The sequence below is a fragment of the Nycticebus coucang genome, chromosome X (genome assembly GCF_027406575.1).
Source record: "Nycticebus coucang isolate mNycCou1 chromosome X, mNycCou1.pri, whole genome shotgun sequence".
In the NCBI taxonomy this organism is placed as follows: Eukaryota; Metazoa; Chordata; class Mammalia; order Primates; family Lorisidae; genus Nycticebus; species Nycticebus coucang.
Genome location: NC_069804.1, coordinates 111,319,812 through 111,341,348, shown reverse-complemented (window position 1 = coordinate 111,341,348; position 21,537 = coordinate 111,319,812). Strand labels below are relative to the sequence as shown.

At 42.2% G+C, this 21,537-nt stretch overlaps 1 protein-coding gene and 1 pseudogene across 2 annotated transcripts in view; one reads left to right on the top strand and one right to left on the bottom strand.

The window, feature by feature from the left end:
* TRMT2B (tRNA methyltransferase 2 homolog B) overlaps positions 1-21,537 on the top strand; it is a 42,993-nt gene that overhangs the window by 6,806 nt on the left and 14,650 nt on the right. The window contains 4 exon segments of the mRNA XM_053579050.1: positions 661-712; positions 5,679-5,778; positions 7,382-7,459; positions 17,617-17,711. Of these exon segments, the coding sequence (XP_053435025.1) occupies positions 661-712; positions 5,679-5,778; positions 7,382-7,459; positions 17,617-17,711 (325 nt within the window).
* On the bottom strand, positions 2,083-3,307 carry LOC128578143 (glyceraldehyde-3-phosphate dehydrogenase-like; annotated as a pseudogene). Its single transcript, XR_008377678.1, has one exon. The product of XR_008377678.1 is annotated as a glyceraldehyde-3-phosphate dehydrogenase-like (transcript).

Below are 21,537 nucleotides of genomic sequence, written 5' to 3'. Positions count from 1 at the left end.
TAGGAAGTCTGAATTTGTGGGTCTACTGAAACTCCATATTCCTACTGTAACTAATGTGGCATTACAAGTATTTGAAGGGGCCCCTGAGATAGGATACCCAGGGCAAACTTGAGGCTATCTGAGGAATATTGTTGGAAATGCTTTTGGGTTATAGGAAATGTTCTTGTCTTGAGTATGTTTTTGTCAGATGATATTAAATTGGGAGCTTGTCTTTGAAAGTCCAGGGTAGGTATGCTGAAAACCAGGGAACCAGAATATTAGATGAATTAGAGATGAATAGTCCCCACTGCAGCCATAGAAACACAAATATACCACATTTTATGCAACAAATGTATTTTCTAAATCAAATTATATTTTAAAAGCATTAGGGAGGTGAGCTATTTAAAGGAACCCATCAGTGAAGCCTTTTGTAATATGATTAATTACCTCCTGATAAATCTGGATTTTTCTTATATTAGGTTTGCCCATCTGTTCTGTTTTGTTCAGTAGAAAGCACTCTTCTCCCAGAATCCATCTCCCTAGGAGCGTGAGAGTTAGGTCTTCTGAATGATGGTTAAGTAAAACACCAGAGAAAATGGTGACAGGAAGTATTTATGCATAGTAGGTGCTCAGTACATGGTTGTTATACAATTAATAAGTGCCTGAATTATTTTATTTAAGGCTGGCTGATGTGACATCACTCTGGAGGCTGAGCTATGAAGAATAGCTTAAGGTAGGTGCTTAGTTAAAGTGTTCACCCCTCCTCTCCAGCAGGGTGGGGGGAGTGGTGTTAGATTTGTAGGAAGCTTAACTGGATAGTTATACCCAGATGCCTGAGCAGCTTAAGCTCAATATGCTAACGACTCCGAAACTTGAACTTTAAGCCACTTATATCTTTCACGCTCTAGATTCATAGATCCAAATGCTTATTTCCTTCCTTCTTTGCTTTTTTTTGTTGTTCTTATAGCTCAGTGTGAGTAGCAGTGCTCTTGCTGTTTCATGCATAGCTGCACTTTCCAACATGGTAGCTACTAGCTACATGTAGCAATTTAAATATGAATACAGTCAATTCTGTTATAATGCTTATTTTTAAAACAGAAATTTGTTGCAATGGATTGACATATTAGAGAAAATTTGAGCATAATGCAAATTTCACGTTTGCTTAGGAGTGATTTCATCCATGAAAAATACTAGATGAAAGAAGGCAACTGTACTCAGCTGAACTGAGCTACCTAAGAACACATAAAGCAAATGCATGTATATACAACTCAAACATCTACTGGCTCCCTCAGTATGTTATGAGCCACACCCATCCATTGTGTCTGGTGTTGGAACTTTTCTGTTTTTTTTTTTGTTGTTGTTGTTGTTTGTTTGTTTGTTTTTTTGTTGTTTTTGTCTTGCTCTGTTGCTCAGGCTACAGTACACTAGTGTCATTATAGTTCATTGCAACCTCAAACCCCTAGGCTCAGGCAATCCTCCTGTCTCAACCTCCCAATTAGCTGGGACTACAGGCACACTCTACCACACCCAGCTAATAAATATATATATATATATTTTTAAGACAGAGTCTCATGATGTCGCCCTTGGCAGAATGCTGTGGCGTCACAGCAACCTCAAACTCTTGGGCTTAAGTGATTCTCTTGCCTCAGCCTCCCATGAAGCTGGGACTACAGGCGCCCGCCACAACGCCTGGTTATTTTTTGGTTGCTAGTTGTCGTTGTTTAGCCAGCCCGGGCTCGGTTTGAAACCACCAGCCTCAGCGTACGTGGCTGGTGCCTAACTCACTGAGCTATGGGCACCGAGCCCACGTAACCCTCTTTTTACCATTTCACGATAACTCCAAACTGCAGTCACTCTGACACCTGCTTCTATTGCTTTAGGTCTTTGTCAGAGTTTAAGTGCCATCCTCATTTACTACGTAATCATGTTTCTTTTCTTTTTTTTTTTTTTTTAAACAGAGTCTCACTTTGTCACCTCTGGCAGAGTGCCATGGCATCATACCTCACAGCAACCTCAAACTCTTGGGCTCAAGCAATTCTCTTTCCTCAGCCTCCCAAGTAGCTGGGACTGCAGGCACCCGCCACAACACCCTGCAATTTTTTTTTTTTTGAATTCAGGGAACTTTATTGATGTTACATGACAAGGTGGGGCTCCTTAGGCCCCTCTTGTTCTTGAGGGGGTCTGGTGTGGAAACTGTCGAGGGGAGATTCTCAGTGAGGTGGGGGACTGAGTAGGCAGGGGCACCCCAGCAGCTAAGGGCCTTTCTCTTCTTCTCGTGCTCTGGCTGGGGCTTGTGGTCTGGCGGTTCTTACTCCTTGGAGGCCATGTGGGCCATAAGATCCACCACCCTGTTGCTGTAGCCAAATTCATTATCATACCAGGCAATGAGTTTGACAAAGTGGTCGTTGAGAGCAATGCCAGCAGCAGCATCAAAGGTAGAAGAATGGGTGTCACCGTTGAAGTCAGAGGAGACGACCTGGTGTTCGGTGTAACCCAAGATGCCCTTGAGGGGGCCCTCTGATGCCTTATTCACTACCTTCTTGATATCGTTGTATTTGGCAGCCTTCTCTAGACGGCAGGTGAGATCCACGACCGACACGTTGGCATTGGGTACCCAGAAGGCCATGCCAGTGAGCTTCCCATTCTGCTCAGGGATGACCTTGCCCACAGCCTTGGCTGCACCAGTTGAGGCAGGGATGATGTTCTGGAGAGCCCCGCGACCATCACGCCACAACTTCCCAGAGGTGCCATCCACAGTCTTCTGGGTGGCAGTGATGGCATGGACTGTGGTCATGAGTCCCTCCACAATGCCAAAGTTGTCATGGATGACCTTAGCCAAGGGGGCTAAGCAGTTGGTGGTGCAGGAGGCATTGCTGACAATGCAGAGGCTGTTTTCGTACTTCTCATGGTTCACACCCATCACAAACATGGGGGCATCAGCAGAAGGGGCAGAGATGACGACCCTTTTGGCACCCCCCTGTAGGTGAGCCCCAGCCTTCTCCATGGTGGTGAAGACAACAGTGGACTCCACAACATACTCTGCGCCTGCCTCACCCCATTTGATTTTGGTGGGATCTCGCTCCTGGAAGATGGTTATGGGATTTCCATTGATGACAACCTTCCTGTTCTCAGCCTTGACTGTGCCATGGAATTTACCATGGGTGGAATCATACTGGAACATGTAGACCATGTAGTTGAGGCGTCATTGATGGCGACAATATCCACTTTGCCAGAGTTAAAAGCAGCCCTGGTGACCAGGCGCCCAATACGACCAAAACCATTTATTCCGACCTTCACTTTCACCATGGTGCCTCGGGGATGCAGCTGGTGCTGCACTAGAAGAAATGGCTGTCTGACAAACGGGAGGACCAGAGAGCCCACCCTGCAATTTTTTTAGAGACAAGGTCTCACTCTGGCTCAGGCTGATCTTGAATCCACCCACCTTGGCCTCCCAGAGTGCAAGGATTACAGGTTTGAGCCACTGCGCCTGGCCTATAATCATGTTTCTTTTCCTTTTTTTTTGAGACAGTCTCCAGTATGTCGCCCTCGGTAGAGTACCGGGGCATCATAGCTCACAACAACCTCAAACTCTTGGGCTTAAGCAATTTTCTTGCCTCAGCCTCCCAAGTAGCTGGGACTCAGGCACTGAGGCTCACCACAATGCCCAGTTATTTTTTATTGCAGTTGTCATTGTTGTTTAGCTGGCCTAGGCCAGGTTTGAACTTATCAGCCTTGGTGTATGTGCTATGGATGCTGAGCCTGCCCGGCCTGTAATCATATTTCTTAACCATTTGACATGTGTAAAATGGTGCTACTGTTTTTATCAGGTTCCTGTCTTTTTTTTTTTTTTTTTTTTTGTAGACAGTCTCATTTTGTTATCCTTGGTAGAGTGCTGTGGCATCATAGCTCACAGTAACCTCAAACTCTTGGGTTTAAGCAATTCTCTTGCTTCAGCTTTTGGAGTATTTAGAAGTATACGTGCCCACCACAATGCCCATCTATTTTTTTAGAGACCTAAATAAACTCAAGCGATCCACCCACCTTGGCCTGCCAGAGTGCTAGCATTACGAGCATGAGCCACTGCACCTGGCTAGGTTCCTATCTTTTTTGTGGGTGTTACTGATAAAGTTTTGGAATATTATATGCTTAAACCCATTTTTCCCATGAGCCCTATGATCTTTTTAATGTGGTTTTGTGCAGTGTGGTGTAGGGACACTTATGTCACATTTTAGCAGATCTGACTCTGTAAGTTAATTAAAATTAAAGAAGATTAAAAATTCAGTGCCTGAGTCCTAGTAACCACCATTTCAAGTGCCAAGTAGTTTTATATGCACCTCGTGCCTGCATTTACATTGAAAGAATGTAGGGTAGACATAGAACATTTTTGTTATGGAAAGTTCTACTGGACAACACTGACATATACCTTGAGTGTTTAGTCTGAAAAGTCAGATAAAATGATGAGTTTACATAGTGTTTGCTCTTGACCTTTCCTCACTTCCTGTTTAGGTCTGTTCCTGTTGCATCATTGGGTGTTCCTTATTTGCTGAGACCATGAGCCAAGAATTTGTGGGACACCCTTTTGTCCTTTTTGTTTTCCATTCTTTTTTTCTTTACCCTGGACTGCACAGTGGCAACAGCCAGGTGAAACTACAGAAGTATTTTGTTTCATTGCTTATACCTTTTTGCAGGTGAAATTTGAAGCTCAAAAGAAAATTTTACAAAGACTACAGTCTTACATCCAAATGCTCAATGGAGTCAATGTGACAACAGCTGCGTCCAAATCTGATAGGCTCTGTTGCCTTCTCCATCCTCTGTAAGTTCCTACCTCCCTGTTCCTTGTTTACTAAGTCCCCTTAATGGTTAATAATAGCAGCCATGTTTACTGGGCATTTGCTAGGTCCTATGCCCTACGCTAAGTGATTATCGTGCATCATTGTCTCATTTTATAGATGAAGACATAGAGGCCCAGAGAGATTAAGTAATTTACCCAGGAAACACTACTAGAAAGTGCCAGAGCTGAGATTTCACTCAGGTCTATCTGATACAGAGTGGTTATCAACCACTCCACTTACCTCCTTAGATTCCAGACTTTGGAAACATTTTCAATGAGGCCTCAGAGAGGCAGAATTTCATTTGTGGCAGGGATTGGCCTGATTTTGTAAATAAAGTTTTATTGGAACACAGCCAAGTTCACTTGTTTATATGTTGTCTGTGGCTGCTTTCTCACTACAATGGCAGAGTTGAGTAGTAGTGACAGGGACCATATGGCCCGCAAAACCTGAAATATTTACTCTCATGGCCCTTGACAGAAGATGACTTTTGCTTTATGGCAAGATTGGAACTCCTTTTTACTATGGAGTGTCTTGCTCTTCTCAGTTACAGACTTTCTTTTTTTTTTTTTTTTGTAGAGACAGAGTCTCACTTTATGGCCCTCGGTAGAGTGCCGTGGCCTCACACAGCTCACAGCAACCTCCAACTCCTGGGCTTAAGCGATTCTCTTGCCTCAGCCTCCCGAGTAGCTGGGACTACAGGCGCCCGCCACAACGCCCGGCTACAGTTACAGACTTTCACATATGCTATACCTGCCAAGCAAGCATCATTTGTCCTCAGCCACAGAACATTCCTGCTTTCCCTTTATTGTTGTCGTCCTTGATTTCATTTGACCTTTTGTCACCCCTCCTGTCCTCTGCCCTCTCCAGCCTGTCATCAGTGGCTACTGAAATTAGTCCACCTTTTCTGTGAACCGAGGTCCAGATGGCAATCCAAAGACTGTAGGATACTACCTGGGAACATGGAGAGGTGAGTCGAAAATTGTGACAGACCAAAGACTGAGGGGAAGGTAAGGGTACAGAGAATAGTATCAGTAGGAGTGAAAAATAATGGTGGCCTTAAGAAGGTTGAATTGAAAGTCTTCGATGCAGAACATGATCACAAGGTTCATTGTAGATACTTTTTGATGGGTAGTCATTGTAACATAGTGATAGAAATCACAACCCTCACCCTTTTTTACTCTAAAAGCCATATACCTAATACCTAGTAAACATTTAGTAAATGTTAGTATTGTTGCTGCTGCTGTCTCAGTGTCGTCATCATTTTATGGTACTTTCCATACTCGGAGCAGTCTCATCTTTTCTATTTCTTGAATCCCTAGAAATGGGGTTTAAGACCAGCCTGAGCAAAAGTGAGACCCTGTTTCTAAAAAAATAGCCAGGCAGGTGGTGCCTGTATCTCAGTGGGTAGGGTGCCAGCCACATACACCCAGACTGGTGAGTTTAAACCCAGGCCGGGCCAGCTAAAACAACAATTCACAACTGCAACAACAACAACAGTGAAATAGCTGGGCATTGTGGCAGGCACCTGTAGTCCCAGCTGCTTGAGAGGCTGAGGCAAGAGAATTGTTTAAGCCCAGGAATTTGGGGTTGCTGTGAGCTGTGATGCCATGGTACTCTACCCAGGGCGACAGCTTGAGACTCTGTCTCAAAAAAAAAAAAAAAAAAAAAAAACAAAAAATAGCCAGGCATTGGTTTCGGGTGCCTGTAGTCCCAGCTACTCAGGAGGCTGAGGCAAGAGGATTGCTTGAGCCCATGAGTTTGAGGTTGCTGTGAGCTATGATGCCATAGTGCTCTACTGAGGGCAACAAAGTGAGACTATATCTAAAAAAAAAGTTTTTGAAGGGGAGGTGCATACTCATGAGGGTAATCACAGTGGCATACTTCTTTTTTTTATAATTTTGGGTTAATATGAGGGTATAAATGATTAGGTTACATTTTTTGTGTTTGTTTGTAAGGTGTCTGAGTTGCAGTTGAGTCCTTTATCCAGGAAATGTGCCATATACCTGTACTTTGTACCCGTTAGGTGGGAACACAATGGCATATTTTTGAGACTTAATTCTGGTGTCCATTCCCAGATTCCATTCCTGAGCTTTCTATTTACCCATTTTCAATAAATCTACTTGAAACCATCATTTTATATTAGTCACACTGTTTAATATCCATATGCCTTAAACTATAGTTCGTTAAGGCAGCTACTTGGCTTTTTTCCCTGTTTTGTGCTGAATTCAATGAGTATATGACATCAGTGTTCTATTATTTAGTAATAGAAAAACAAAACCCATTACATTTTATTTCCTTTTTAAAATCGGAACAGAAAGCAGACATTGTCATATTATGCATTTGTGGCATGAGAGAAAATATTGAGGACTTTCTCCATTAAGAATTAGCTGCTTAATGGCTAGACCAGGAAACAATTAAGTTTTTTCTGAAAAATGGCCATGAGTTTGAATTAGGCACTTTGGTTTTACATATCTACATATGCCTCTTTGAAGAAGGGAATTTGAAATGCCAGATATTTTCTTTTAAATAAGAGTCAAACTATATTAATTAATTCTTTTTTCTTTCTATAGATGGGAACATCATTTGTGTACCGTCTAAGGACTTAAAAAACATCCCTGAGAAACAATCAAGTGGCACGGGTAAAAAGTAACAAGGGCTGAAGATAACCCAGGACATTATAGTCTTATAACTGCAATGTCCCTGACATTTTAGTAATAGAGCCCCTTCTAGTGCTAGAGGGTAGGAGGAGCTCTGTACTGAAAGTGTACCTCTTAACTTGGAGAGAACATTGCTAGTATTTCATTTTAGGGATGGTGAAGAAGAAAGAGAACTGTATCCATTTTTGTAAATGTTAGGCATCTAAGGACTTTAATAGTAGGGAAGTATTTGGAAAGAGAGATACTGATGAGGATACTATAGTAATTAGATGTCTGAAATATTTGGAAGGCTAGTGTTTTCAACAGAACAGAATTGAAAAATTGGAGAGAGATGGGTGCTGGTAAGGTATCTACATCATGAGATTGGCCTCAGACGTTTTTATATCATTCTATTTCATGTACCCAATATTTGTTGAGTGCCTACTTTGTGTCAAGCCCTGTGCTAGGTGCTGAGGGTACAGTGATGACTCAGCATAGCTGTCCTCATGGAACTTAAAAAAAAAAAAAAAAGACCATGCTGGATGCTGGTGGCTCACACCTATAATCCTACCACTCTGGGAGGCTGAGGAGGGTGGATTGCTTGAGCTCAAGAGTTCGAGACCAGCCTGACCAACAGCAATACCCTGCCTCTACCAAAAATATAAAATCTAGTGAGTTGTTATGGTAGATGCCTATAGTCCCAGCTACTCTGGAGGCTGAGGCAAGAGGATCGCTGAAACCCAAGAGTTTGAGGCTGTTGTGATTTGAGGTTGCTGTGAGCTATGACGCCTTGGCACTCTAACCAGGGGGACAGAGTGAGACTGTCTCAAAAAAACAAAGAAACAAACAACAAGAACAACAACAACAAAAAACCCAGAACGGCCGAACCCTTACTGGTGAAAATTGAGAAAGACTCTCAAATGACTCTTGTTCTCTACTAATTTTTTTTTTTTTTTTTTTTTTGAGGCAGTGCCTCAAGCTGTTGCCCTGGGTAGAGCCCTGTGGCATCACAGCTCACAGCAACCTCCAACTCCTGGGCTAAAGCGATTCTTTTGCCTCAGCCTTCCAAGTAGATGGGATTACAGGCGCCTGCCACAACGCCCGGCTAATTTTTGGTTGTAGTTGTCATTGTTGTTTGGCAGGCCTGGGTTGGATTCCGAACCCACCAGCTTTGGTGTATGTGGCTGGTGCCTTAGCCAGTTGAGCTACAGGCGCCCACCTGTTCTCTACTAATTCTTACTAGCACTCACTCTCCTAATGATTCAGGTTTCTGATACATGGGTGCTGCCTTCTGATAGGACACACCTTGACCTCTAGAATTTCTAGACTAGGACACAGCCCCCTTTGTAGGATCATTCTCCAGAAATCTTTGTCCATAGCTATCATCAGCTTTTTCTCTCATTCTCTAAAGTGACTATTCTTTTTTATTAATATTAAATCATAGCTGTGTACGTTAATGCGATCATGGGGCTATGAAGGCTATATTAACCAGTGTGATGAAAATGTGTCAAACTGTTTATAAAGTGACTATTCTAAACTCTCCTCAAATTTTCTATTCCATCACCTTTACTCTTGCTCTTGGCAAATGACCATGCCTTGTTCTTCACTGGAAAATGAAGGCCATTAACTGTTTTTTTTTTTTTTTTTTATTAAATCATAGCTGTGGCCATTAATGGTTTTTCCTACCATCTATGAATTACAATGAAATCTTATCCTTCCTTCCTCTTCATCTCAGTGAAGGAGGTGATTGGTTCTCTCTCTGTCGAAGGCTTATCATTCTTCCTGTTTGGACTCATCTCCCTACTTTCCAGTATCCTTGCTCCTTCATTACATACCCTCTTTCTTCTGTTTCTTTCTTTTTTCTTTTTTTTTTTTGTAGAGACAGAGTCTCATTTTATGGCCCTCGGTAGAGTACCATGGCATCACACAGCTCACATCAACCTCCAACTCCTGGGCTTAAGCGATTCTCTTGCCTCAGCCTCCTGAGTAGCTGGGACTACAGGCGCCCACCACAATGCCCGGCTATTTTTTTGTTGCAGTTCAGCTGGGGCTGGGTTTGAACCCACCACCCTCGGTATATGGGGCCAGTGCCTTACCAACTGAGCCACGGGCGCTGCCCTCTTTTTTTTTTTTTTTTTGCATGTATTTATTTATTTATTTATTTTTCTATTGTTGGGGTTTCATTGAGGGTACAAGAAACCTGGTTACACTGATTGTATTTGTTAAGTAAAGTCCCTCTTACAATCGTGTCTTGCCCCCAAAAGGTGTGGCACACACCAAGGTTCCCCCCGTCCCTCCTTCCCTCTCTCTGCTCTTCCTTTCCCCACCCCTCCCTCCTTCTCATGAAAATAAAAGAATTATACAATAGACCAATAAATCCAAAAGTTGTTTTTTTGAAAACATCAATAAAATTGATAAACATTTGGCCAACCTAACCAGGAAAAAAAGAGTAAAATCTCTAATTTCATCAATCAGAAATGATAAAGATGAAATAACGACAGACCCCTCAGAAATTCTAAAAATCCTTAACGAATACTACAAGAAACCCTACTCTCAGAAATATGAAAATCTGAAAGAAATCGACCAATACCTGGAAGTACGCAACCTACTGAGACTTAGCCAGAATGAAGTGGAAATGTTGAACAGGCCTATATCAAGTTCTGAAATAGCATCAACTATACAAAATCTCCCTAAAAAGAAAAGCCCAGGACCAGATGGCTTTACGTCAGAATTCTACCAAACCTTTAAAGAAGAACTAGTACCTATATTACTAAACCTCTTCCAAAATATAGAAAAAGAAGGAATATTACCCAACACATTCTACGAAGCAAACATCACCTTGATCCCCAAACCAGGGAAAGACCCAACAAGAAAAGAAAATTATAGACCAATATCACTAAAGAATATTGATGCTAAAATACTCAACAAGATCCTAACAAACAGAATCCAACATCACATCAAAAAAATTATACACCACGACCAAGTGGGATTTATCCCAGGCTCTCAAGGCTGGTTCAATATACGTAAATCTATAAATGTAATTCAGCACATAAACAAACTAAAAAATAAGGACCATATGATTCTTTCAATTGATGCAGAAAAAGCTTTTGATAATATCCAACATCCCTTCATGATCAGAACACTTAAGAAAATTGGTATAGAAGGGACATTTCTTAAACTAATAGAGGCCATCTACAGCAAACCCACAGCCAATATCGTATTGAATGGAGTTAAATTGAAATAATTTCCACTTAGATCAGGAACCAGACAAGGTTGCCCATTGTCTCCATTGCTCTTTAACATTGTAATGGAAGTTTTAGCTATTGCAGGTAAGGAAGAAAAGGTGATCAAGGGTATCCACATAGGGTCAGAAGAAATCAAATTTTCACTCTTCGCAGATGATATGATCGTATACCTGGAAAACACTAGGGATTCTACTACAAAACTTTAAGAAGTGATCAAGGAATATAGCAGTGTCTCAGGCTGCAAAATCAACACCCATAAATCTGTAGCCTTTATATATACCAACAATAACCAGGCCGAAAAAATAGTCAAGGACTCTATTCCTTTCACAGTAGTGCCAAAGAAGATGAAATATTTGGGAATATACCTAACAAAGGATGTAAAAGATCTCTACAAAGAGAACTATGAAACTTTAAGAAAAGAAATAGCTGAAGATGTTAACAAATGGAAAAACATACCATGCTCATGGCTGGGAACAATCAACATTGTTAAAATGTCTATACTACCCAAAGCAATATATAATTTTAATGCAATTCCTATTAAAGCTCCATTGTCATACTTTAAATATGTTGAAAAAATAATACTTTGTTTTATATGGAATCAGAAAAAACCTCGAATAGCCAAAACATTACTCAGCAATAAAAACAAAGCAGGAGGAATCACGCTACCAGACCTGAGACTACTATAAATTGATAGTGATCAAAACAGCATGGTACTGGCACAAAAACAGAGAGGTATATGTCTGGAACAGAATAGAGAACCAAGAGATGAATCCAGCTACTTACCGTTATTTGATCTTTGACAAGCCAATTAAAAACCTTCAGTGGGGAAAAGACTCCCTTTTTAACAAATGGTGCTGGGTGAACTGGCTGGCAACTTGTAGAAGATTGAAACTGGACCCACACCTTTCACCGTTAACTAAGATAGACTCTCACTGGATAAAAGATTTAAACTTAAGACATGAAACTATAAAAATACTTGAAGAAAGTGCAGGGAAAACTCTTGAAGGAATCGGCCTGGATGAATATTTTATGAGGAGGACTCCCCAGGCAATTGAAGCAGTATCAAAAATACACTACTCCTGATCAAACTAAAAATCTTCTGCACAGCCAAGAACATAGTAAGTAAAGCAAGCAGACAGCCCTCAGAATGGGAGAAAATATTTGCAAGTTATTTCTCCGATAAAGGTCTAATAACCAGAATCCACAGAGAACTCAAACGTATTAGCAAGAAAAGAACAAGTGACCCCATCTCAGGGTGAGCAAGGGACTTGAAGAGAAACTTCTCTAAAGAAGACAGATGGCACGATCTACAAACACATGAAAAAAAGCTCATCATCCTTAATCATCAGAGAAATGCAAATCAAAACTTCTTTGAGATAACACCTAACCCCAGTAAGAGTAGCCCACATAACAAAATCCCCAAAACAGAGATGTTGGCGTGGATGTGGAGATAAGGGCACACTTCTACACTGTTGGTGGGAATGCACACTAATACGTTCCTTCTGGAAGGATGTTTGGAGAATACTTAGAGACCTAAAAATAGACCTGCCATTCGATCCTAGAATTCCTTTACTAGGTTTATACCCAGAAGACAAAAAGTCACAACATAACAAAGATGTCTGTACCAGAATGTTTATTGCAGCCCAATTCATAATTGCTAAGTCATGGAAGAAGCCCAAGTGCCCATGGACCCACAAATGGACTAGCAAATTGTGGTACATGTACACCATGGAATATTATGCAGCCTTAAAGAAAGATGGAGACTTTACCTCTTTCATTTTTACATGGATGGAGCTGGAACATATTCTTCTTAGCAAAGTATCTCAGGAATGGAAGAAAAATTATCCAATGTACTCAGCCCTACTATGAAGCTAATTTATAGCTTTCACATGAAGGCTATAACCCAACTATAGCACAAGACTATGGGGAAAGGGCCAAGGAAGAGGAAGGGAGAGGGGAGGTTAGGGTGGAGGGAGGGTAATGGGTGGGGCCACACTTACAGTGCATCTTAGAATGGGTACAGGTGAAACTTACTAAATGCAGAATACAAATGTCTACATACAATAACTAAGAAAATGCCATGAAGGCTACGTTGAACAGTTTGATGAGAATATTTCAGATAGTGTATGAAACCAGCACATTATACCCCTTGATTGCACTAATGTACACAGCTATGATTTAACAATAAAAAAATAATAAATAAAAAGAATAATGTGTTCTACTTCCATCCAGGTTAATTGGAAGGCTGTAAAGTCTCCATTTTTTTTAATGGCCAAATAGTATTCCATGGTGTACATATACCACAGCTTGTTAATCCATTCCTGGGTTGGTGGGCATTTAGGCTGTTTCCACATTTTGGCAATTGTAAATAAACAGTCTAGTGCAAGTGTCCTTATGATAAAAGGACTTTTTTTTTTTTTTTTTTTTTTTTTTTGTAGAGACAGAGTCTTACTGTACCGCCCTCGGTAGAGTGCCGTGGCGTCACACGGCTCACAGCAACCTCTAACACTTGGGCTTACGCGATTCTCTTGCCTCAGCCTCCCGAGCAGTTGGGACTACAGGCGCCCGCCACAACGCCCGGCTATTTTTTTTTTTGTTGTTGTTGTTGCAGTTTGGCCGGGGCTGGGTTTGAACCCGCCCCGCCACCCTCAGCATATGGGGCCAGCGCCCTACTCATTGAGCCACAGGCGCCGCCCAAAAGGACTTTTTTTTTTTCTTTCTGGGTAGATGCCCAGGAATGGGATTGCAGGATCAAATGGGAGGTCTAGCTTGAGTTCTTTGAGGGTTCTCCGTACTTCCTTCCAAAAAGGTTGTATTAGTTTGCATTCCCACCAGCAGTGTAAAAGTGTTCCCTTCTTTCCACATCCATGTCAGCATCTGCAGTTTTGAGATTTTGTGATGTGGGCCATTCTCACTGGGTTAGATGGTATCTCAGGGTGGTTTTGATTTGCATTTCTCTAATAAATACAGATGATGAGCAGTTTTTTTCATGTTTGTTAGCCATTTGTCTGTCTTTAGAGAAGGTTCTATTCATGTCTCTTGTCCATTGATATATGGGATTGTTGGCTTTTTTCATGTGGATTAATTTGAGCTCTCTATAGATCCTAGTTGTCAAGCTTTTGTCTGATTGAAAATATGCAAATATCCTTTCCCATTGTGTAGGTTGTCTATTTGCTTTGGTTGTTGTCTCCTTAGCTGTACAGAAGCTTTTCAGTTTAATGAAGTCCCATTTGTTTATTTTTGTTGTTGCAAATGCCATGGCAGTCTTCATGAAGTCTTTCTCCAGGCCAATATCTTCCAGTGTTTTTCCTATGCTTTCTCTGAGTATTTTTATTGTTTCATGCCTTAAATTTAAGTCCTTTATCCATCTTGAATCAATTTTTGTGAGTGGAGAAAGGTATAGGTCCAGTTTCAATCTTTTACATGTGGATATCCAGTTCTCCCAGCCCCATTTATTGAATAGGGAGTCTTTTCCCCAAGGTATGTTCTTTTTTGGTTTATCGAAGATTAGATGGTTGTAAGATACTAGTTTCATTTCCTGGTTTTCTATTCGATTCCAAACGTCTGTGTTTCTATTTTTGTGCTAGTACCATCCTGTCTTGACCACTATGGCTTTGTAGTACAGCCTAAAATCTGGTATGGTGATGCCCCCAGCTTTATTTTTATTACTAAGCACTGCCTTAGCTATACGGGGTTTCTTCTGGTTCCATACAAAATACAGAATCATTTTTTCCAAATCTTGAAAGTATAATGTTGGTATTTTAATAGGAATGGCATTGAATAGGTAGATTGCTTTGGGAAGTATAGACATTTTAACAATGTTGATTCTTCCCAGTTTCTTCTGTTTCTTTATCTCCTCTGCCCACCTCTATCAACTTGCAGTTCATAAGCATATTAAATATCTTTTCTGTCTTTAAGAAAATCTGGTGGTTCTTTTGCCCCCAACACACCATAGAAATTGATCTTTTTAAACTTTTTTTTTGTGTGTGTGTGTGACAGAATTTCAAGCTGTCGCCCTGGGAAGAGTGCCGTAGCATCACAGCTCACAGCAACCTCAAACTTTTTCGCTTAAGCGATTCTCTTGCCTCAGCCTCCCAAGTAGCTAGAATTCCAGGAGCTGGCTACAACACCCGGCTATTTTTTGGTTGCTGTTATAGTTGTCATTGTTGTTTAGCTGGCCTGGGCCAGATTCGAACCCACCAGCCTCGGTGTACGTGGCTGGTGTCCTACCCAGTAAGCTGCGGGCGCCGCTTATCTTTTTAAACTTTTTTGAGATAGACTCTCCCTCTGTCACCCAGGCTTGAGTGTTCGCTGCAGCCTTCAACTCCTGAGTTCAAATGATCCTCTTGTCTCAGTCTCCCAAGCAGCTTTGATTACAGGCATGTGCCTCCACAGCTGGCTAATTACATTTTTTTTTTTTTTTTGTACAGATGGGGCCTTGTGATGTTGCCCAGGCAGGTCTAAATTCCTGGCCTCAAGTAGTCCACCCACCTTGGTCTGCCAGGGTTCTGGAATTAGAGGCTTGAGCCATCAACCCAGCTGGAAATTGATCTTACCAAAGTCATCATTGACTCCCATTTTGCCACATCCAGTAGAAACTTTGCATCCCCAACTTACATTTTCTCTGTCTGTGGCACTGCTTATTATTCTTTTTTTCCTGTTGAAACATTGTTGTGATAACCATTCTCCGATGGTTTTCTTTCTATCTTGCTGGCTACTTGTTAGTCTTACTCATGGGATTTTTTTCTATCTTTTCTATTATAAATGTTGACGTCTCCCAGGAATCTGTCCTTGGCTTTTTTTTTTTTTTTTTTTTTTTGAGACAGAGTCTCACCTTGTCGTCCTGGATAAAGGCCCTGGCATCACAGCTCACAGCAACCTCAAACTCTCGGGCTCAAGTGATCCTCTTGCCTCAGCCTCCTGAGTAGTTGGGACCACAGGCACCTGCCATGACATCTGGCTAGTTTCTCTCTTTTTTTTTGAGACAGAGCCTCAAGCTGTCACCTTGGGTAGAGTGCCATGGCATCAAAGCTCACAGCAGCCTCCAATTTCTGGGCTCAAATGATTCTCCTGCCTCCGCCTCCCAAGTAGCTGGGACTACAGGCGCCTGCCACAATGCCTGGCTATTTTTGGTTGCAGCCATCATTGTTGTTTGGCGGGCCAAAGCTGGGTTCGAATCCACCAGCTTATGTGTTCGAATCCACCAGCTTATGTGTAACTCAACTTAGCCGCTTGAGTTACAGGCACTGAGCCTTTTTTTTTTCTTTCTTTCTTTCTTTTTACTCTAGAGATAGGATCTTACTCTTGCTCAGGCTGGTCTTGAACTCCTGAGCTCAGTCAATCTATTAGCCTTGGCCTCCCAGAGTGCTAGGATTACAGACATCAGCCACCACAGCACCCAGCCCTTGGCCCTTTACTTTCTGAATATATTCCTGGGTGACCCCACCCAACCATTGCCAATGACTTTAGTGACTGCTTATAAATTGACAACTCCTAAACATATGTTTGCGTTCTGGCGCCCTCTAGAGCTTTGGAAGGTGTGTTTCTAAAAGGCTTCCAAAGGACCTCAACTTACTTATCATGCAGAATTCTTGAAATCAGTATTGTCTCAGATCATGGTTGCTCAGCCTCCACACTGTTGACATTTTGGGACAGATAGATTTTTGTCATCAAGGGGTTAATAAGTATATTATAGAATGTTTAGCCCTATCGTTGGCCTCTATCCACAAGATGCCATTAGCTGTTACAAGCAAAAATGTTTCCAGAGGTTGCCAGATATACCCTGGGGAATATAACTACCCCAGTTGAGAACCACTGACCTAAACTAAACTTACCCTCTTCCTTTCCCAAATGTGTTTCTTTTTTTCTCACCTTAGTTAATGATACCAGCATGTATTAGAAACGTGTTATGCTAGCCTCCCCTATTTTGGTTGGGCAAGGTGGCCCATGCCTGTAACCCTAGCACTCTGGAAGGCCAAGGAAGGTAGATTGCTTGAGCTCACAAGTTGGAGACCAGCCTGAGCAAGAACAAGACCCCATCTGTACTAAGAACAGAAAAACTGGCCAGGAGTGGTAGCTCACGCCTGTAATCCTAGCACTCTGGGAGGCCGAGGTGGGTAGCTTGCCTGAGCTCATGAGTTTGAGACCAGCCTGAGCAAAAGCAAGACCCCATCTCTACTAAAAATAGAAAAACTGAGGCAAGAGGATTGCTTGAGACCAAGAATTAGAGGTTGCTGTGAGCTATGATGCCATGACACTCTCCCCAGGGTGACAGCTTTTTTTTCTGTCTCAAAAAAAATAGAAAAACTATCTGGGCCAGGCACGATGACTCACACCCATAATCCTATCACTCTGGGAGGCCGAGGCGGGTGGATTGCCTGAGCTCATAGTTTTGAGACCACCCTGAGTCAGAGCAAGACTCGTCTCTAAAAAAATAGCCGGGCATTGTGGCAGGTGACTGTAGTCCCAGCAACTTGGGAGGCTGAGGCAAGAGAATCACTTGAACCCACAAGTTTGAGGTTTCTGTGAACTATGATGCCACGGCACTCTACCAAGGGCAACAAAGTGAGACTCTGTCTTAAGAAAAAAAAAAAGAAAGAAAAGAAAAACTATCTGGGCATTGTGGCAGCTCCTGTAGTCTCAGCTACTTGAGAGGCTGCAAGAGGATCGCTTGAGCACAGTAGACTGAGGTTTGCTGTGAGCTATGATTCCATGGCATTCTACCCAAGGTGGCATAATAAGATTTGTCTTCAAAAAATATATATAGACTCCTCTGTATTAATGTCCCCTTCCTCCTTAATCACATCTAATCAGTCTCCAAGTCTTGAAGGTTTTACTTTCTAGAAATATCTTGGATCCACACAATTCTCTCAGTTTCTTCTACCACCACCACTCTAGTCCCAGCTCCCATTTTGTCTCACCTAGATGACTGCAGTAGCCTCCAACCTGGTCTCACAGACCTCAACCCTTTCTCTCAGTGTATTGTCTGCACAGCAGCCAGAGCCATCCTTGAAATGCAGGTAAGGCGATGCCACTCTGTTGTTTAAAATTCTGCAGTTGCTGTCCAGTAGCTTTCAGAATTATGTTTAAATTCATTACCTTCATACTTAAGGATCTTCATGATAAGGTCCCAACCCTAATCTTTTGCTGCATCCTTACTAGCATTACCCTGTTACTCTGCTGTAGTGCTCTGCTATCTGATTCCTACCTGAGGCTGTCCTCTTTATTTATTATGCCTTCACCTGGCTTCTACTTACTCTCTAAGATGCCTTTCAGGCATCGGATCCTGTGGAAAACTATATCTGACTCCTCAGTCTGATTAGGGCTTTGCCTCTTCTGTACTTCTGTATTTCCATTGCCTGTCTCCTGTTATAGCATATAACATATCCTTGTTATACCATATCGTGATGTTTGGTGGTGCCTCCCGTGTTAGACAGTGAAGGTAGTAGCTATGTATTACTTAACTTTGTACTCTGATACTTACACAGATTCAGACAAATAATGGGTGGTCATCATGTGTTTGGTAAATAAATGCCTCTTTGGCATATTGCTCAAGTTTCTAGCCCTTCCAGCTTCTCTTGGACAAATTTCTACCCTCCATATCTATCCAGATGAATTCTTCCTTCCTTCAAAATTTGTATGACATCTAAAATCCAATCTAGGCTGGGCGCAGTGGCTTGCGCCTGTAATCCTGGCACTTTGGGAGGCTGAGGTGGATGGACTGCTTGAGCTCATGGGTTCAAGACCAGCCTGGTAGCTGGGACTACAGGCGTCTGCCACATCCAGCTATTTTTACAGACAAGGTCTCACTGTGGCTCAGGCTGGTCTCGAACCTATGAACTCAGGCAATCCACCCATCTCCCCCTCCCAAGTGCTGGGATTACAAGTATGAGCCACCAAAACCAGCCTCTAGAAGCCGTATTTAAATAACTTTGTTTTATCATCTTTCTCAAAAATTGATCAGCTCATGTTTGTTTATTTTGGTATCATTATGAATTGATAGATTTTTTTTGTTTGTTTTGTTTTTTTTAGAGACAGAGTCTCACTTTTTTTGCCCTCAGTAGAGTGCTGTGGCGTCACAGCTCACAGCAAACTCCAGCTCTTGGGGTTAGGTGATTCTCTTGCCTCAGCCTCCCAAGAAGCTGGGACCATAGGCGCCCGCCACAACGCCTGGCTATTTTTTTTTGTTGTTGTTGTTGCAGTTTGGCCGGGGTTGGGTTTGAACCTGCCACCCTCGGTATATGGGGCTGGCACCCTACTCAGTGAGGCACAGGAGCTGCCCGGATTCATAGATTTTTAACATACTTGATATGTTTCAGTCTGCTGTAGATAATAGTTATTTTGGTATTGAAACTGTTCCATTTTGGGCCATTGGAACTTCTTTAAGTTGCCTTAGAGCCCTAAATGGTCCTGATAATTCTGGACTGACAAGAAATTCCTAGCCCAAGGCATTTTATAATAAACATATTTTCACTTAAATGCTCATAGCAGCACAATTCACCATTGTGAAGTTGTGGAAACAATCCAATTGCCCTTTGATACATTAATGCATTAATAAATTATGGTATGTATATATACCATAGAATATTATTCACCCATAAAAGATAGAGATTTTGTATCTTTTGTAACAACCTGGGTGGAATTGGAGACCATTCTCCTAAGCAAAGAATGACAAGAATGGAAAAACAAACACTACATGTACTCAACAATAAATTGGAACTAGTAGATTAACACCTACATGCTCACATGAGAGAAAACTCAAGGAAATTCAAGTAAGGGGGAGGAGGAAGAGGGTTGGGTAAATTCCCAACCAGCAGATACATTGCATAGGTATATGGCACACTTTCTGGGTAAAGGACACACCTACAACTTGGACTTTAATGCTATAAAAGCAAATTACATATGTGTAACCTCATTGCAGGTACCCCCATATTCATATGAAATTAAAAAAAATTAGGATATTTATTCTATTTTCTGCCTGAGACTTGGGATCAGCCATTTCTTCAGGGAATTCTTTTTATTTTTTGAGACAGAGTCACAAGCTGTTGCCCTGGGTAGAGTGCTGTGGCATCATAGCTCACAGCAACCTCAAACTCCTGGGCTCAAGTGAGTCTCCTGTCTCCGCCTCCCAAGTAGCTGGGACTACAGGTGCCTGCCACAATGCCCAGCTAGTTTTTGGTTGCAGCCGTCATTGTTGTTTGGCGGGCCCGGGCTGGATTCCAACCCGCCAGCTCAGGTGTATGTGGTTGGCACCTTAGCCACTTGAGCCACAGGCGCCGAGCCTCTTTTTTTTTTGAGACAGAGCCTCAACCTGTCACCCTGGGTAGAGTGCTGTGGCAGCACAGCTCACAACAACCTCCAACTCCTGGGCTCAAGTGATTCTCCTGCCTCTGCCTCCCAAGTAGTTGGGACTATAGGCACCTGCCATAACGCCAGGCTAATTTTTTGGTTGCAGCTGTCATTGTTGTTTGGCGGGCCCGGGCTGGATTTGAACTTGCCAGCTCAGGTGTATGTGGCTGGCGCCTTAGCCGCTTGAACCACAGGCGCCGAGCCTCTTCAGGGAATTCTTATTTCTTTTGGTGGGAAATGGTATTTTGAGACCACAGTGTAGGTGCCAGGGGTGTTCATTTGTTCTGGGTTGGTAATACATTGAGGCTTTTCCAGCGGATGGAGTTAGGAAATATTTTTTATTTTTTTTATTTTTTGTAGAGACAGAGTCTCACTTTATGGCCCTCGGTAGAGTACCGTGGCCTCACACAGCTCACAGCAACCTCCAACTCCTGGGGCTTAAGCAATCCTCTTGCCTCAGCCTCCCGAGTAGCTGGGACTACAGGCTCCCGCCACAACGTCCAGCTACTTTTTGGTTGCAGTTTGGCCAGGGCCGGGTTTGAACCTGCCACCCTCGGTATATGGGGCCGGCGCCCTACCGACCGAGCCACAGGCGCCGCCTGAGGAAATATTTTTTAAACATAAAGTATATGTTCATATTGATAAATCCAAATCAAGTTTAGAGTTAGTTTTTACTTAAATTTTCAATTTTATACTTTTATCTCTTGTCTGTTAAGTGAAAGTTTTAGCCCTGACATTAACATATTTACTTGTTTTATCTTATGGTAATATGTATATAATAATTTCAGAAAAACAGTAACACTATGGTTACTAACAAGTGATTATTGAAATATAGCTCAGGATTTCCTTTTAGTTCTTTTTGTCAAATTATTGTGCTCCTTAAAATAATTATTTTTGTAGTCAAACCACAACCACTCAATACTTGGTACAGTTTCCTTTTTTAAATTTTGCTGTCAAATTTTAGAGACTGATTTTTTTTTTTTTGAGACAGAGTCTCACCTCAAACTCTTGGGCTTAAGTGATTCTCTTGCCTCAGTCTCCCCAAGTAGCTGGAACTACAGGTGCCCACCATAACACCCAGCTATTTGTTGTTGCTGTTGTAGTTGTCATTGTTGTTTAGCAGGCCCGGGCCGGATTTGAACCTACCAGCCCCAGTGTATATGGCCGGTGCCCTAACCACTGAGCTACAGGCACCAAGCCGATTTTTATTTTTCATTTTTATTTAATTTTGCTTCATAATTTTTTTTGATACAGAGCCTCAGGCTGTCGCACTGGGTAGAGTGCTGTGGCATTATAGCTCACAGCAACCTCCAACTCCTGGACTTAAGTGATTCTCTTGCCTGTGCCTCCCACATAGCTGGGACTACAGGTGCCTGCCACAATGCCTGGCTTTTTTTTTTTTTTTTCGGTTGTAGTTGTCATTGTTGTTTGGCAGGCCTGGGCTGTATTCAAACCCGCCAGCTCTAGTGTATGTGCCTGGCACCTTAGCTGCTTGAG